This window comes from Elgaria multicarinata, chromosome 1 (assembly GCF_023053635.1).
Source record: "Elgaria multicarinata webbii isolate HBS135686 ecotype San Diego chromosome 1, rElgMul1.1.pri, whole genome shotgun sequence".
NCBI classification, from domain to species: domain Eukaryota; kingdom Metazoa; phylum Chordata; class Lepidosauria; order Squamata; family Anguidae; genus Elgaria; species Elgaria multicarinata.
In genome coordinates this window covers 130,544,885-130,563,966 of record NC_086171.1, presented here as the reverse complement: position 1 = coordinate 130,563,966, position 19,082 = coordinate 130,544,885, and the positions used below count along the sequence as shown (strand labels likewise).

The 19,082-nt window shown below is 39.8% G+C and overlaps 1 protein-coding gene across 1 annotated transcript; it reads right to left on the bottom strand.

Annotated features, from left to right (window-relative positions):
* Positions 1-293: 293 nt before the first annotated feature.
* Positions 294-3,939, bottom strand: GNG5 (G protein subunit gamma 5). The gene is made up of 3 exons (XM_063136851.1): positions 3,661-3,939; positions 2,100-2,254; positions 294-540 (listed from the first exon to the last, which is right to left on the bottom strand). The coding sequence occupies exons 1-2, from the start codon at positions 3,739-3,741 to the stop codon at positions 2,129-2,131; spliced, it is 207 nt and encodes a 68-aa protein (XP_062992921.1). The 5' UTR covers positions 3,742-3,939; the 3' UTR covers positions 294-540; positions 2,100-2,128.
* Positions 3,940-19,082: the final 15,143 nt, after the last annotated feature.

The window sequence follows — 19,082 nt, the reverse complement described above, 5'->3', positions numbered from 1 at the left end:
TCTCCTTGCAAGCATGCACAAGCAATAGGGAAGCTTTCAAGCCCAAGGCTTTTTAACACAAAAAATGGTTTAACTATTCTAAGCCTGTATTAGTGTCCTCTGCATTATTCTCCCATCAGATACATATGGTTAAAGAAAGCCTTTCTATGTAAATTAAGAACCAAATTGATCAATTGTCAAGTATAAGTATTTACACTCCATCTTCCCAAATATAAGACTTTTTCACTTAAAAGTAACTGAGTTGGGAAAATGCTAAACATTATTTATCCAACTTGTGAAGCTTTATGCCAGTGTTCAAAGTCATTAAGTCAACTCTTTATTGCTTGAATATAAAATTGATTCCCTCATGATACAGAAGTTATTGCAACTAGCATACAATGTGTTTAGAGAGGTAGATTGTAAGAGTTTTGACAACAGTAGCAGTATTACTATCTCTAAATTGGCACATTAATGCAAAATTTCTGTACAGGTTATAAGCCATCTTGCTTCACTTTCATATTCACCACACCCATCAACAGCTATGAAAAATTGTTAGACGATCTGAAAGAGACAAAAGAATACATGATCTTCAGGATGAGAGTGCCGTTTTTAAAGAATTGTTTCCAGATCTTAAACATGACATGACTTATCCAACTGGCTTCATGCAGCAGTTTGCAATACATAGAATCAAACATAGAACCACCAAACTAAACAATAATGAAAAAAATGCACCACAGAAACCAGCGTATTTTTAGTGAGTGCAAGCCTTAAGGTTGTAAGGAAATTTGCCAGTTGGGCTTCCTTGGATAAAGAGTCCTAGAATATGTCTCTATGGAGAGGCCTAAGATCAACTATCCCTCAGTGTTCCTATAGCAAAGAAAATGCAGCAGGGATTTATCAAGAGATCAAAAGGCACGTGGGAGTATACAAGACCATATCGGGGTTCAAGGAATTAGCTAATGTTGCTTCTGTAAAACTAATCAATAGAAATATTTTATTGTGAGAGTACAGCTCAATTTCTAAGGATTCTATATTTTTTTTTACAGCGGATTAAGGGATCAATCCTCTGGCCCCAAGACAGCATGTCAGAGGCCAGGGGAAGCTGGAGATCCCACCACCACCTCACAGCTGACATGGAAAGAACCACACCAGCTAGCCTCCAAGGTTGTGAATTCTACCTCGGAGAGGGGGAAAGGAGCTTTTAGGTGGGAAGACTGGAGAAGCTGGGATTTGAACTATCCTGAGCCTCTGCTAGCCTCCTTCCCACCCCCTCTGAAATGACTTTGCTAGATGGCAAAAACATCCATCTAGTGAAAAAAGCAGGGCACGAGGAAAGGGAGGTGAAGATTACCTTTGCCACTCTTCCTGCCCTCATAGGATGATTGTAAGCCTCTGAGTTTGGAGACTTATGAGCATCAGGCCCAATTAAATTCACTGTGCCCTAAATAGTTAAGCAGTGGTTATCATTTTGTAAAAAGCCATATAGCACATTTAAAAGACTAACAAATTTGTTCTGGCATAAGCTTCAATGGACACTATCAAACCCTCAAACTGGCAGATTTATATGCATATGCTTGGGAATGGGGAGGGATGTAAGCCATGTGGTGAGATGGAATGTGGTGAGATATAGACAGTGATGATCACCGAACAAAAGTTTTTTGAATGGCAACTATTCAGGTAAATATCACTGTCTGTGCTTTTTGCTTTTCAATTCTATCTGAGCATGATTTATATCTCCCCTCTGCCACCGCCTATGTATATGAATCTGCTAGTTTGAGATTAGCACTTCCATTGAAAGTGGATAGTGTCCACAAAAGTTTATGCCAGAATTAATTTGTTAGTCTTTAAGGTGTCCCAAGACTTCGTTGTTTTTGCTCCCAAACTAATATAGTTTTGCTCCCAAATTAATATAATTAGTGCTCTGGAAATATATATCCATGAATCACCACGATTTAGGTCTAGAAACAAGTGAAATAAACTGCAATCCCATAGACTTACCTGAGAAAGAGCCCTACTGAACATACTATGACTTGCTTCCTAGAAAGCATTTCTAGAATTTGAAAATAGGAACTTTATTTAATTCTGTAGGGTAAAATATGAGGCTACTATAAGGGACTTACCATGAAAAGATTCCACGTAGTTCACCAAGTCAGAGAAACGAACAGACTTTTTGTGGTCTAAATGGATTTGTACTTGAAGAAACTCCTGTTAATAAAGGATCATGATGTGCATGCTGCAGACAAAACTGCTTCAAGTCAGCTGCAGCTTCTGAAACCTAAAAAACAAATCTACATTTAGATGATTAAGTAGTGTACTTTATTATCTTATTTGATTGGATGGTAAAACATTTAAACCAGTCATGAATTAAGATTAGTTTTTTCCAAGCTTTATGCATTATGAGATTGACTACAGCCTACAAGAACTTTGTTCCTGTCTCCTAAATGAAGAAGTCTAAAATATAACTGCTATCTCCATTATATGGATGGATGTACAAGTCTTCTGGAGTCAGAGCAATGGTCTATCTAGCAGACTAGCAGCACCTCTCCCAAGACAAAGGTTTTGGGAGGTTCTTCCAGTCTGCCTTCTGAAATGTGAATAAAGGGACTGACACCAAGCTTTTCTATAACTGTTGGGCACAGCAGCATAAATGTGAAAATGCCTTGAATCTTTCCCTTTAAGAAGCAACAGTGGCTTGGGTCTATAATATTTATAGAATCCTACTTCCATAATAGATTGCTCATGATAGAATGGAACATGAAAGTACAAAGATGGCTAAAGTGTCTTTAACAGTTAACTTACCTGTTAGCAAACTAAACAATTTTAAATGTGAGTTTTCAGATTATAACTATTCTCAAAGGTACTATTACTTGCCCTTATGGAGTTACTGTAAAGATCACTGGATTGGATAAAATGCTTTGAGCGCTTAAGAAAAGTGCTACAGAAACACTGCTATGATCCATTCTTTTTGGTTAATTTGGAGTTGGAAGCCTGTGAGCTTGTTTTAAGTAGGGAACACTTTAAAAACAACAAAATTGCTGATCGTCTTTCTTCCGCAGCCTTCCTGGGGCCTTAACACACTTCCCCATTTTGCGGTCAGGCGAACTCCCAAGTCAGTTTGCCAGATGCCTCTTTCGCTTCCTCTAACAAACTAAAAAGCTAATTAAAAAGTTTTTTTTTAAAAAAAACACTCATTCCCTTCATCCCAAGAGAGGTTTCCGAGCCGCCTCCGCCCCCTTCTCCGAAAACTTTTGAGAGAAAAACAACAGGCTGGCTGAGCCAAGAAAGGGCGATCATAACGGGATGAGAAATGGGTGGAGACCAAGAGGAAGCCAGCAGCTCCTCCAAGCAGCGTATAACAGTCACTATGTCGAAGGTGATTAGTAGCGGGGCGACGTCCAGCTTGCTTGGGAGTCCTCAGCCCCGGCTTCAGCTGCCTGAGAGGGGCGAAGGGAAGGAAGGAAGGCGCACTCTGCCCATGCCCAAAGGCGCCCTGCATCTCTTCTTGCCGCGTCCGAAAGAGGGAAGTTCTGACACGAAGTTTTGTAAACAAGTTCCGCGGGGCCCCAGCCCGCGCCCTGATCCGAGAGCCCCCGGGGGAGCAGCCATTAAGCGGCTCTCCCTTGAGGCGCGGTAATGGCGGCCAAGGCGCTGCCGCCCTCCCCCAACCCGCCCGCGTCTTACCTTCACGCGGCTCACGTTGGCCTCGAGGCGCAACTGCTGCACGACCTTCTTCATAGCCGCGACGTTGGAGGACCCGGACATGGCCGCCGCCCCTCACTCACACACTCCGTGGCTTCGGCAGAGTCCAAGAGCCGCTGGGAGGGAGATGCCGCTGGGCGAGCCGAGGAGCCTTCTCGGAACTTTCGACCAAGTTTCCGGCGCTGCTCACTCTCCCGCCCATAGACTCGCAAGCATGAGACACGCGCGCAGCGCTCATAGCGGCGAGCTCCTTTGGGAAGCTGTTCGTTGCGCTCCCTGCTAGAGCGGAAGTGAGAGTTGCCCGTGGAAAAGCAATGGACAAAGATGTATGGGTTTTTTTAGAGTACAGGCCCCCTTCCAATGAAGTGTAGCAGCACAGATGAGCGAACTCCCGTTCTTTCTGTAACTCGGGTCTTAGCTTTTCGTGTGAGGAAAATAACGATGTTTGAGTTTTTAAAATAACGATGATTGAGTTTGCTGTCTGCAAAAGGGCGCGAGGTTGCTTCGTCCAACTGAGCGCTGAGTTTGGGCTAAGAGGAGAGGAGAAGAAGTATCAATATAGTAACCTTTGCTGCAATGCGAAGGGTACAGACGGAATGAGGGCGGATTTTATTTATTTATTGCGTGGAAATCCAAACCAGCTTAACCCCGATCTGCAAGATTAAGCCCGTGTTCAGAAGACACCTTAAACCACGGCTTTAACCAAAGTGACTAAGCTGTGGTTTACGGTGTCTTCTGAACACGGCCTAACTTCCCTCTCGGCTCCATAGCGCTCTGCCCCGAATTTACAATTTTGCGGGTATATAAGGACAGGCTGTATTTGCGTTTCCATTGGAAATAGATTTGTTTTAACGTTTATAAACGTGCGGGGGAGGTTGTTGTTGTTAAATAAGACCTGGGTTCGAAAAAGCAACAACTTGTGCCTTGCATCGTGTTAGTCTATTGGTGCAAAACAAATAAGAGTTTTGTGGCACCTTAAAGCCTTACCCATTTATTCTGGCATCGATCAGATAGTTCACTAAAGTTTATGTCAGAATAAGGGCAGAATCTTATGCATTTTCTACACAAACTATATATATACTCTCTCTCTCTCCTACAACTCAAAGCATAACTTGCTAGCTAGGGCATGCTGGGAGTTGTAGGACTTTTTGTTTCTGTCTAAAAATGCGTAGGATTTCGCTCTAAATGGGTTAGTCTTTAAAGTGCCACAAGACTCCTTGTTCTGTGTTTTCTTTGTACCTGGATACCCTGGTTCATATCCAACGTTGTAAGTCTAATTTAAACCTCGTTGCTTTCAGTGGGCCCACCCTAAGTATAATAACGATGCACAACCTCCCTGCTTGTCTAAACACAGTTACGTTATATTATCTATTGTTTTCTAAGAGCAGCTCTCGTTTCTGCCATGCGGAAGGGAACTTTCCGCTCCAAACTCTGGGTGTATCACGTCCACATTTCATTTTGGAGCCGGCTGAACAACCGAAGGACACACGGGGTAGGGAGGAGGGGAGTTCCCCGCGCGCCAGGTTGGCTTCAGCCCCGGCTTAAGGGTGGGAATCAGCTCCGCTCCTCTCTGTGGGAACGCAATTGGGAAAGGTGGAGCTAGCTTTAAAAGAGGGGTTCTCGGCTCCCTCAGAAGGCTCACGAAGTTTGCGGCGGAGTTCCTGCGCCTTAGGGACCAGAAGTTGCTGTAAACACCTTAATAAAGAAAATTCGGGAAAGATTCGAATCAGCTTCCACTTTCTCCCCGCCCTTGCTGCTAATCTGAAGGGAGAGTCGTTGAAATTATTTTTCCCCTATTTTATTATTCATACGCCTTCCCCTCAAACCTGCCACCTTTTGGCCAACAAAGCTTTTGCTTTTATCGTGTTCCTCTTCCCTTTTCTTGCCTGGATATCTTGAGCACAAGAGGATTTATTATTTAACCTCATGGTGGGTCTCCATTGATTTCAATGAAAGAAATAGCAACTGCGTATCCAGACTAGCTGTTTATCAAAATTATCTTTTATTTTATATTTTCTCTATTCCAGTCATGCATTTTGAACCTGTGCACATTTATTTGGAATTAACTCTCTGCCTTAATCTTGACTTCTCCATACATACTGGCATGCTGTCATTAGCAGATGCCACTTTTGTATGCAGCCAGACAAGCAAAAATAAAATTTTACACATCGCTGTATATCCATGCCAGGAAAAGCATTGCCTGCTAAATTTCCAAGTGTCAGGCTGCTGTTAAAGCACAGGAACGCAGCCAGACCCCCCCCCCCCAAAATGGAAATGCTACACTTTAGAATTATTGACTTGACTATTTTTTGATTAACATGAAATTAGTATAATTGCATCAATTGATGTGAGCAGAAAAAGTGCAGGGAGGTAGAAGGATAGGAACAGGAAATGATGCTTAAGTTTGCCAAGTTTATTTATTTTAGAACATTTATATTCCTCTTCCCATTTTAAAAATCCCAAAGCCATACACAACTTATTACAAAACAATACAGCATTTAGATAAACAAGTAGATTTTTAGTAATTGTTGAAAGCCCATGATTGTTAGCCACAGACATATCGCAGAGTAGAGGTCATTCCAGAGGGAGGGTGCTACCAGGGAGAAGGCTGGGCCTACATATGGAACTGCAGGGTGGCACACACAGCGAGGCCTCCCCTGAAAGTTGTGGTGGTCTAATGGGTCTAGATAAGGGGAAACTATCTTGCAGGTTCAGAAATGAGCACATAATATAATAATAATTTATTTCTTACCCGCCTCTCCACTTGGATCGAGGTGGGCAACAACAATGAATATAAAACATTAAAAACATAACATACATGCATCTTATCATACATGATTTAAACATCCTTGATGTGAGGCATACGGTTTTAACAGTGCAAGTTCCCTGTTCCATTTGTGTTTTAAGAAAAGGTATCCCAATAAAGAAGGAGTAGAGGCAGGGCAACAACCAGGAAGAAGACAGTGTGAAATGTTAGTCTGGACCAATTTATCTTACATTCATGAGCTGCCATTCAACCAAGTTGGTCAAGGGGGCAGGAAGGTTTGTACGTCTTTAATGAAATAAGGACTTGCACATGAGACAGTATGGGATAGGATAGGAAAATCAAAGTTAATAAAACTACCAGGCTTAGTCCTATAAACTTTGGGAGAGGCCATCAGTCAGGGGTAGAGCACTTGCATGTAAAAAGGTCCCGGATTCCAATCCATCCTGGCATCTCCAGGTAGGGCAAGAAAAGAATCCTGCCAGAAAACTTGGGAGTGCCACTGCCAGTCAGCATCAACCATACTGGGCTCGATGGACAAAAATTCTGACTCGGTATATTTATTTATTTATTTATTTAAGCATTATGGCAATTTCGTTTCTTCCCATGGTCCCTAAATAGTGCTCTCCTTATGGCGGCCAAGAGCACATGCACTGGGCACCATGTGAATGATGTTCTTTGTAATTGTGACTTGCCTGACATAGCAAAATTCTTTCCTCTCCCAAAAGGGGTATAAGGATCATACATATCAAATCAACTGATTTACAATCAACTGTCATTTGCATGATTCTCAACCCCGATCCTAGTCCTCCCATTGCCCTCAGACCTAAATATGAAACATACTGACAATATAATCTACAAGCCAGCCAAGTTAGTATCCGTGAAACTTACTTTCACATACTGTGTTCATGCTAATGCTATACACATTTTTACATAGATATGAGTTCAATGACCAATAAATAAGATGTGTGTGTGTGTGTGTATGTATGTATTTTCTTAGTATTAGTCTTACTATTGTATAGGAAGGGAATAGGAAAACAAGCACATCCAAGTGCTAATTCTTCATTCTAAGCATATATTCACATAATTACAAGGACTCCTGGCAAGTGCCTTTTCAACAGATTAAACAACTGCACTGCTCAGTGATGGAATACATGTTGTTTTTATTCTACATGGCAATTATCTCCATGTAAGCTGCATACTGTAAAGTAGACCTTTGATTACTAAAGCAAATCTCAGTTACATGGCCCTGATTATGCAATTCACTGTGTTACTAAGGTGATATTTACTTGTATTGAGGGAGTGTTCACATCAGAGGGTGGATCAACTCTGTTAGCCAACATTTGGATCCTTCCAGTTTGTTTTCAGGTACGCTAGAAACAAAAGTCTTTTGCTTCCCTGATGTTGTCTCTGTTTTAAATCCAACATTTTAGAACTTGGAAACATATGTAAAGTGAAATATTGCTTCTGCGATAACTACAGGATTAATCCATACTATGTTAAATACTGCTGCGCTATAAAAGATGTGATTAAAAAAAGCCACTATCCAGAATTCTCCATGAACCAGGAGAGACATCAAGAAAATATGCCATCCAGTCAGGTCAGACCTCCCACATCAGAGGTGAGAAATACTGGATTGTAGAAAACATGTATAGCATGTACAGTATCTTGTAATAGTTTCTGCTATTGATTGATGAGATAAGAACAACATATTTAAAGTCTTTTTAATATAAAGATAACCCCCTTAATTCTGTCTGCTTATAAGCCCATGTGACCTGTTGTCTGCAGTTACACATAGTTAAGCTGGTTTTGAACGACAGCCGAAGAACATTTGGAAATTTCACTACCATTTAGTTATGCTGATAGATATAAGCAATGTTGACCCTGGGTAACAAAACCTTTCCTTTGTTACAAATAATAGTTCATCTCTACCAGGGTCAGTGACAATGGGAAATGAAGTCTCATTGGTGTTCTCTATCACCATTTTAACTTTAAGTTTTAGGGTCTCTGTAGTGAACATACTGCTCTCAGAAGGAGTTCAGTTGATATGTTTGCAACCACTGCTAGCTATGCACTTGAGTGCTTCCAATATTCTATGACTAATAGAGCTGAAATGCTATTAGCAACAGAATCTCTGACGCAGCATCGAGAACTTAATAACTGTACAGACATAATGGAGGGAGGAGTAGCTTGTTGGGGATGAGACAATCCTGTTTTCCTAATTACTCTGTTTTCCTAATTACGGCCACCTCCCCCTGGTCCAAGATAACTCAGAGTCCTGAGAGTAACACCTATTTTTTAAAAGATTGCATGAATAGAGGTACGGGGTTGTCACCTCCTTCACCTTTGCCATTTTCTGAGTATTAAGCTTTACCCAAAACATTTCAGTGGTAGTACTATGTTAAATACCAAGGGCATATTCAGCAAAGACCCATCTGGTGGGCTAAAAACAGGCCAGTTGCAGAGGGAGGTGCGTCCGGGCGGAATGAAAAAAACAGTAAATATGGAGTGAATGTACTGCATGTGAATGTACTGGAGTGGGGAGGGGAGAATACACATATTTTAACCTCTCATTTGGTCTACTGTAATGCAGTCTGAGAGCCCAGAAACCTCTGCTGGATCAGAATGCAGCAGCCTGATTAGTTGCTTGTTGTATTAGTTTCCATGAGAATATAGCACTAATCCTGAAAGAGCTTCCTTGGTTGCTAGTATGAATCTAAATACAAGATGCTGGCTCTTATGTTTTAAGCCCTATAAGCCCTTGGTCTGGGAGACCTGAAAGAACACTTTCTCACATATATGCCTCCTTGTTTATTAAAAGCCCTGTAGTGGAATCGTGTTCTGTATTCCTCTTTTAACAGCAGGATGAATCAACTTGTTTTTGGTGGCACCGTGATTGTGGAGAGAGAGGGAGGTTTGAATGAAGAAGTATGTTTTAAAATGTATTTAATGTACGTAACTTGGAATTGGGTGGTATCAATATTTTTTCCTCTGTCTTGAAATTTTATTTTATTTTATTTTTTGTAAAATGAAATTGCTAATTAAAGCAAAATCATTCTTGTGACCCTGCATTTGTGGAACTTCCTGCCATTAAAGTTGTGCCAGGGCTGGGAGAGGTTTGTTCATATTTTATTTCTGCTGCTGCATTTATTGGATTTTTGGACAAATGGTGTGTTTTCATATGTTTATTATGCTGAATATGTTTTAATGATTTTATCATACTCTTCTTGAGAGTAATTCTAATTACTTTCTACTTTTCCAACCTGTGTTCTTCTCTGCATTCTTCTTGCTCAATTTTAGTTTCTTCCACCCATTTATTTTCCATTAATCCCAAATTAATTTCTTTTTTTTCTTCTTTACTGCAGCTGGATATTTGACTACTTTTTCTTATATTACTGCAGCTGGATATTTGACTATCATTTTTATATTCCTTATATTAGAGACAAAACAACTATGCTCGTGTGCTTTGAAACTGAATCTAAATAATAACGCATCCAGTCCACATGATACGCTGGGCTTATGTTGCTTAACCCTCAATGAGCCGTAGTGTGTGCAGGGCACCATTTTGAATGTGCAACTCCCAATCGGGGAGTTGTCATGTCATGTGAATTGTTTAACCCTCAAATAAGCCATGGTGGCCAGGTTCGCAGGACACAGGGATGGCATATTCAAAATGGTGCCTGGCAAGTGCCGCAGCTCATCGGGGGTTAAACAACCCACAGTGACCCTGGCGTGTCAGGCTAATTAGATCAAAGCGATATTTTAGGCATGCAGAAGCTCCATCCTATGACACCATCTACAATTTCCTTCCAGTAGTATTCAGCTGCTTTGATACTCCCTTATTTTAATTGTATAGGACATTTCAATACAATGTGTAATCTTTAAATCCAATGCAGTTCCTTTCTTGTTTCAAATGTAAATGCTGCATGGTGATTTTCTGATAAAAGTAATCAATCATCAGCTCAGAATACATCTATGCAACAGAGGTAAATTATAAAACACTGATATCAGTTAGCACTATTCATCATCATCGACGAAGAGTAGCCTACATAGTGTTCATTTATATTGTAATCTAAAGTTCTCCTGAAGTTCAACAGTAATTGTTTAGCCAAAACCCATTCCTATATTCCATTGAGCAATACCTTTTTATCTTTCAGAAACCATCAGTAAGTAGATTAAACCATCACTAAGAAAGATTCCTGTCCTATTTTATGTAATTGTCTCATTAAACATTTAGGTTCTATTACTCCCACTCAGCTTCCATTGATTTAAACAGTGCTTGATGTGTCATAGAAATAATGTATTGTTCCTTTTACTTCTCCTATTACATGACCACAAATATTTTCTGTTCTGAGATGACATTAATTCACAAGATTTCAAATTTGTTCCATCTCACTGTAGGGGCATAATGGCCCCAGTCTCATCTCACCTAAACCCACCTTATTCCCAGGTACTATAATAAGTTTAATTTTGTCCCACTTCTCTGAGCAATGTGGAAGTTCGGGGTACAATGCTTACTCAAGTTTGGTTTCATTTGGAAGAAGGTCACTTTAGGGTTTTGTTATTTTATAATATTTGAGTTCATTTATAAATATATAAGTTGGGCAAAGGTGGATATACTTATTTATTTTTATTTATTTATTTATTACATTTTTATACCACCCAATAGCTGGAGCTCTCTGGGCAGTTCACACAGCTTAAACACTGCAATACCCCACTGCAACCCCCTGACTATCAGATCTCCAGAAAAAAATACCCCTTCCCCCACTCAAACTTGCTTTCCAGGGGCAAAATTCCAGCTCTTATTTTTTCTCCCCAACTCAGAACTGCAGTTTCTCTTCCAAAATTGTTTCAAACCCTAGATTACATCATCTTTAGTTGGGGAAAGTGGTTTGTTTGTTTGTTTGTTTGTTTGTTTGTTTACTTTCACAGCATCCTAAGGTGCTCTGAGATGGATGGCTCCTAGTGGTACCAATTAGAAGGCATGCATTTTAATGGATTTTATACAGTAAGAAAGAAAGAAAATGAAAAAGCCTTGGAAAAGCATAGCTGGGTTACAAGTGTAAGACTGTGGCTCAGTTCAGACAACACGTTAGTCAACGGTGGTCTATTTAATCAATATCCTGCCTCAGCAAAGGATTGCCCGTCTGCTCTCATAAATGGGGACGCAACATGGAAGAATCCCTGCTACTTGTCATAGCAGCAGCTCAGATTCTTGTGCGCCCCTCCGTCGCCGTTATTTTTATAGCAACGGGGCAGTGGGCTGAGTTGTAGCCACCCCCGTCCCTGTTGCTCTGGAGATGAGGGTGAAGGACCCATCAGCGCAGAGAGAACTTCTCAGCGCAAAGCTTCATCCCACGTACCTGCTTCCTTCGGATTATCCCAGTAGCGCTAAGCTTTTGCGGTTGTTGTTGTTTTTGCTACTGGGCGACAATGATCCTTTGCATACCAGGAAGTGAGTTTAAAGGGGGAAATGTAAAAAATCATAAAAAATCAACAGATGACCCAATTCAATTCAAATTTGGTATGCTTTAAAACTCTCCCTAATATCTATTACTGTGCCAATTTTGGAGTCTTTATTTTTAAAACTTACGGAGATGTAAGCATTTCTGTAAAATCCTGCTCCTGCGCCCCAGCAGTGGCTCAGAAGATACGCTCAAAATGTAGGGGCTAAATACGGCTAAACTTTTTGCTTTATTGCACAATTAAGGCAGGCTGCATGGGAGTACTTCACAATCAAAGCAGATTATAAGGTGGAAAGTTCTGAGTCCTTTGCATGCAATTCGCAGTGATTGCACAGTATAACGCTGGTGTGATAAGGGCATCATTTGTCTTGGCGGTGCTTCTTCCATACCCTCTAGCTTGGAGGCAGAGAGTGGGGAGACCTGAGATTGTTAGATTTTGCCACTCCCTGCCTTGAAACTAGATGGGGACAGAAGAGGCACCGCCAAGACAAATGATGCCCTCTCAGCCGAGAAGTTCTCTCTGCATTGACACATCCTTCCCTGTTGGGGCCATGGCAACAGGGAAGGGGGTGGTGTTGCTAGAGCCGCCCACTTCCCTGTTGCCATGGTCCTGACAGGGAAGGTCACGTCGGCACCAAGCCATGTGATTTCGTGTGAGGGATGATGGTGCTCAGCGCTGACTCGTCCTTGACTAGAGGCTGGATCGCATGCCATGAGATACGAGGAGCCCGTTCCAAAGCAAAAGCACCCGGGAAATAACCATCTGTGGAGTGGACTATTTCCACTCTATGGACTAAAGTGTTGTCTGAACGCACCCAATGTCTAGACCTATAAGATTCTGTGAATGAGGCAGTGTGATGGTGCTATAAAAAGCCTAGTCTGGAAGCACGCCCAGATTGAACCTATATTAAGAAGCAATATTTTAACAGCTTTAGTTGGGACATAGCACCACAACATCCTGGGCTATTACCACTCCTTTGTCAAGTCCAAGACTCTGGTGAAGCATTGCCTGAAGGCAGACCCACAATCTTAGTGCTGCTCACACATTGGATGAGTTTGCATGTCATGACAAGCCACGTTGAGAAAAACCCACAATAGTTTAGCTGTTCACTCTGTTGTGCAGACTTCTACTGTTACTTTCTACTGTTAGTTTTACCCTACCCTGTGCCTGCTTACCCTACCCTGTACCTGTTTGCATTCTCTTCCCCTCATTGTTTTACTATGATTTTATTAGATTGTAAGCCTATGCGGCAGGGTCTTGCTATTTACTGTTTTACTCTGTACAGCACCATGTACACTGATGGTGCTATATAAATAATAATAATAATAATAATAATAATAATAATAATAATAATAATTCATATCAACAGAAAATCGGGCTCAGCGACTTGCCGTAGTTTGTTTCCCCTTTAGTCCTGCCCACTCCCAGTGCATATCCCAGGGGCCTGTGTGGCACAATCCCTCTTGTACTCTCATTCCTATGGAAGGAAACTTTGCTTCCCCCTCACTCCGTCTGATAAGCAACAATGTCTGATATCCCCTCTCCCTTTCCTACATCTTGAAATGACGTTTGAGAATTACCTTCTCAACTTTGGTGCTTCCTCTGACAGCGATCTTCTTTTTAAAATTATTTTCTATGGCTGTGCAAGCCTCAGCCTTGGATTCAGAAATCCAAGGCTTCAGTGGCCATTTTATTATTATTATTATTATTATTATTATTATTATTATTATTAATTATTTATTTATTTATATAGCACCATCAGTGTACATGGTGCTGTACAGAGTAAAACAGTAAATAGCAAGACCCTGCCGCATAGGCTTAAAACACAGTCCTAGGACTCCATAATGGAGGAACAGCCTACAACTCCCAGCATGCACTGCCTGGGAAGGCTGCACTTACCCAGGAACACTGGGTACTCATGGCCTTGCCACTGCAGCTGGCATGATCATCCGCTTGCTGGCATGATTCCCTTCCCTTTTGATGCAATCCAGGACATGCCAGTCCATGGAGGGGTTGCTGCACATTCCACAAGTGTCTCGCAGCCCCCTGATTCCCCTGAGAATGTGCAGCGATCCCTCCATGGACTGGCATGTCCTGTATTGCGCCAGTGGACGGGCAATTGTGCCGGAAGCTATGGCGAGCTCACAAACGCCCGCTATTCCTGAGCCTCCATAAGAGCAGCCCTCCCAGGCTGTGCATGCTGGGAATTATAAGCTGTTCTTCCATTACAGGTTCCTAGAGCCATGCTTTAAAATGGCGGTTCTGTCATAAAATGGCCACTCAGGCCTCAGATTTCCGAATCTGAGGCAGAGGCTTGGATAGCCAGGTTATTTTCCCTACAGCATTAGCAGAAGTCTGCAGGTTTGAATGACGCCTTCAATGCATATTCTCTTTTTTTATTTACATGATTCCTTAGAACAGTTGCTTTGTAAACTGCTCATCAACAATCAGCTTCACAGACTCCTGCAGTAATTACACCTCCCCCCACAAAAAAAGCTCCCTCTCGGTCAGCCGCTGCTTCATCTTCCCACCTCCCTGCCTTGAAAAGTAGGATAAATACTGTTAGAAATATGGCAGGTTCTTGTCCCTGACCTTAGGTACGAAAGACGAGCGTAGAAAACACTGCAGAGGACACCACGTATCAGTATACTGAGGTGCGACTCGAACAGGGTCGGACCCCGATCGGAGCTTGCACACCACTTTTATTCACATGAGGTCAGCTGACAACAAACAGAAAAGGGGGTGGGATACATTTACACAACCTGTGTACAAGAGGAGTGGGATACATTTCTAAACAGGATACCTTTACCTAGTCCCATCCCCCTTCCCTGCCATTCCACATCTCTCTGGAATGTGTGAGTCAGCTACTTCCTCTTGCAGGGTCTACAGAAAGCACAAAGGGCATCTTAAAACTCAATTAACTCTTTCATTTCCTACAAATACTGAAAATGAATTACAAAATAATACACTTTTAAAATTTATTTATTTAAAACATTTGTATCCCGCCCTATATAATTAGGATCTCAGGGCGGCATACAGATAAAAGCATATAGTATAAAACAATAAATATACACAACTAAAAAACAAATTAAACCATGAACCAAGTTAAAAACAATATATAATTTTAAACAGTAGAAACAATTACATTAAAAATCTGAAATCAAAACCTGTAACAATAGTATTTAGGCTCATTATGCCTGTTACCATGTTACACTTTATCATCTCAGCATGAACTGAAAACATAGTGACCAGGTTCGAATGATCACAGAGGGGGAAATAAGCCACAGTGACTTACTTCCCCCCTCTGCTCATTCTGGGGGTATTAGCATAATTACATTTGGCAGTACAGACTGCCAAATAAGTACATTTGGCAGCCATGTCGTGTGAATATGACGAAGATTGCCGAGGGTAATTATGCTATTACCTCCGGCACGTGTGGAGTGGGAAATAAACTACCGTAGCTTATTTTCCCCGTCGTAATTGTGAAAATTGGTGTTTGAAAAACATTATCAGTAGTTTCTACCGCCATTACAAGGACTACTATTTTAATTCATTTTTAATACATATATTAAGATTGACACAGCCAATTGTTTATAATATTTAAAACTAATTTTCTTTTAATGTATTTAGCTTTTAGAGCTTCATGTTTTTTACGTTCCGGAAGAAGTTTGGAATTTTAAGTTGAATACTGTTCCTGTTGATCTTATTAGCAAATTCTTTTCGGCTGGATTTATAAGGTGAGTTGTTTTGGTATAATACAACATTTAGCAATTCTGTTAAGTGTTTAACAATTATTTAAACACCTATTTTAGCTATTATGCACTGATATATAGTTTTCGAACAGCCAAACTACATGTGGCAGGACTTTTCTGTGATTCTTCCAGCTTTTTTTGTAAAACGAAAATCAGCCAGGAGGAGCTGAAATGAGGAACCGAAGGCTCAGGGAGAGGAGCTCTTTAATTTTCTTGATTCCTGCTGTTCGTATGTTCAAACTCATGTTCAAGCTGCTTTTCTCCCTATAGAAAACAATATAGGCTGCTTGTATTCCCCCACCCCCATGGGAAAGAAGACTTTGGAGAGAAGTATATATTCTAAGTGGACAAGGAGCAGGAAGCAAAAGTATCAAGCAACCTTTCCATCCTGTTCCTTTGCTTCTTTTTTCAGCTTCTTATGAAAAAAAAATGTTGGCAGAATCACACTGCTTGTCCTTTGTAGTTTGGCCCTAAGGGCCTTGCAGACAATATTATTTTCATTCCATAATTTTGTAATTATTACTCAGTTGTGTGGGATTTGTTTATCCTTTTGGTAATCCTTTTGTAGACAGTTTAGCATAGTTCCTTAAGGCAGTGCTTCTATGTTATGGAAATCTCATTTTTGTAGCAGTGAGATATTTCGGAAAAATGTAATTCTTTTCACCTAGCTAGTTTTACTATGGTGATAATGTATCATGTATAAAGGAGTTGGTAGGACTACTGAATATACTGATAAAGCCTAAAAAGTCAAACTGAAGAATAATGACAAAGGTGCTAACCTGCCTACAAAACCAGTCACACTCAAAGTTAAAATATTTGTTACATTCTTTGCAAACAAAAGTATCGTTGTGCATTTTTAAATACTGGAGTTCAAAATGACAGAAAGGGCTTGCATTATTTTGGTCTCCTTCTCCACTCTAACCAATTTATTCAATGCACACAATATTTAGAGTAACGTAAACAACAATCTTAAATCAGTTTATATAATTTTAACTCTTTTCTCAGAGAATCTTGGGAAATGTAGTTTGCTGGGGTGCTGAGTGCTTCCAGTTAGAGATTGCTAGGCCTTTCACAGAACTAAAATTTCCACATTTTGCTGTGAATGGGATATAATTTTTAAATCCAATTCAGTTCTGTGAAGTAGATAGTATGATTTAGATAGACCTTATGTTGTTCTTGAATGTAAGTGTGTACTCCTTTAGTACCAGACATATTGTTTGAATAGGCTTTTCCATCACTATGGAAAAGGTAAAGGATTTTAGCCATCAGTATCTATGCGAATTTATTTCCAGTTGTTCTTTTGGCAGCTTTTAGTTAGGCAATAATTTTACTAACCTTAGTTAGATTAACAGTCTTGCTAAATTCAGAACTTTGCATCCATCTATTTACTATCCCGAGATTATAAGCAATTTTAGTAGGTAGTTCAAAGTTACTTGTAGATCACATTAACTATTAATGTCCTATTAGTGTAATTCATTCTTGGCATTATTAATTATAATACAATGCTAAATTATAATGAAGAAAATCCCTGTTTTAATAACCTGGGAAACTGCTTTGAACATCGGTCATGCTAGCAATGATGTTATTTAAACATAAAATTAGCAATTTCAGCTAAAACTTTAACAGAGCCTAACCTGGATGAGTCATATAAATAGACAGGTTTCTGGTATTATATAGGTTTCTGGTACTAATCCAGGTTTGGAGCCTCTATTTCAGAAGCTCTCTTTGTGTCCTCCAAACCTTTTGGACTACAAATCCTGTCAGCCACAGCCAGCATAGCTAATGGTCCAGGATGATGAGAATTGTAGTACAGCACATCTGGAGAACACCAGGTTGGGAGAAGGCTGCTTTATTTTTATTATAAAATAAATGTTCAGTAGTTTCTGCATTAGAAAATCCACAATGGTAACTAATGATATTTAACTATACTAAAAAGGAAGAGAAAGATTGGGAAGGTAAGGAGAAGGAAATGAGAGTTAAAGATCAGATTAAATATTTGGGAATTAAAATTACAAAAAATTTAGAGAATCTAGAAAAGGAAAACCTGAACAAGCTGAAAAAGGAAGTTTTAGATAAACTAGAAAACTATAAAAGGTTGAATTTATCATGGTTCGGAAGAATAGCATTAGTAAAAATGAAAATATTACCAAAGATCAATTTTATTTTCAGAATGTTACCAATAAGTATATCAGAAACAGAGATAAAAAGTTGGCAAAATATTATAAATAATTATAGTAATGGGGATAGGAAAGCGAGAATAAACAAAAATAGATGGTACTTAGCACAAAAGAAAGGAGGATTGGGACTCCCAAATATAAAATTATATTATGTAGCCAATAGGTTAAAACACGTAGCAGAAGGCATGATAGGAGTAGGAGATTTGAGTTGGATGGAGGATAAAACAAGAATGGAAAAAGATTGGAATTTAGAAAATATCTTTTTTAAAGAAGGCAATAAAAAATGGGGGGAAGAAATAGGAAATCCTCTTTTAAGGTTTCACTGGGAAATATGGCGAATGTATAAAAAGGAGTTACTCTCGTGTATATCTCCATTAACACCTGTGATAATGTTAAGGAATTTCCCAGGAAATTTAAAGGATAGCTTGAGTAAAATTTTAATGGAGGAAAATAGAATGGGATTAAAAAATTGGTTAAGCGAGATGAACACTTGTGAAAAATTAAAAGAGGTGTTAAAGGGGAAGAACTTAGGCTGGTTAAATTATTGGCAATTGGAACAATGGACGAAGAAATGGTTAAGAGATAATGGTGAATGCAGAAAATTGACAAAATTTGAGGAGCTGATTGTAAAAAATGAAAAGGAAAAGGGAGAAAATAAATGGATAAAAGGTTTAACGAGTGGAATATATAGAATATTGGTTGGGAAGGGGGAGATAGAGAGTATGGGAAAGATGGTTTGGGAAACAGATTTGATGGTACAGATAGGGCAACAGAGTTGGGAGGGAATATGGAGACAAAGAGTGTTGAGAAACATGTCGGTGAGAATTAAAGAAAATTATTATAAAATTATATGGAGGTGGTATCTAACCCCAGTGAGATTAAATAAAATAAATAAGCTGTATTCAGCAAATTGTTGGAGAGGTTGTGGGGAAAAAGGAACGTATTTACATATGTGATAGGAATGCGAATATGTACAAAAATGGTGTTTAATGAGATAAAAGAAATTGTTGGAATGGAGATTGAAGAGACACCTAGTGTGGCATTACTATCATTATATGGAGATTTAAAATGTAATAAGGAAATTAAAGAATTGATAACAAATTTGCTGACAGCAGCGAGATTAATTATATCTAGGAACTGGAAGGTCCAAGGAGAGTATCGTATTGAAGAATGGTATAAGGAAATTTGGGATATTGCCATTAATGATAAATTGACATGTAATATAAAAGTAAGAAGAGGCATAAC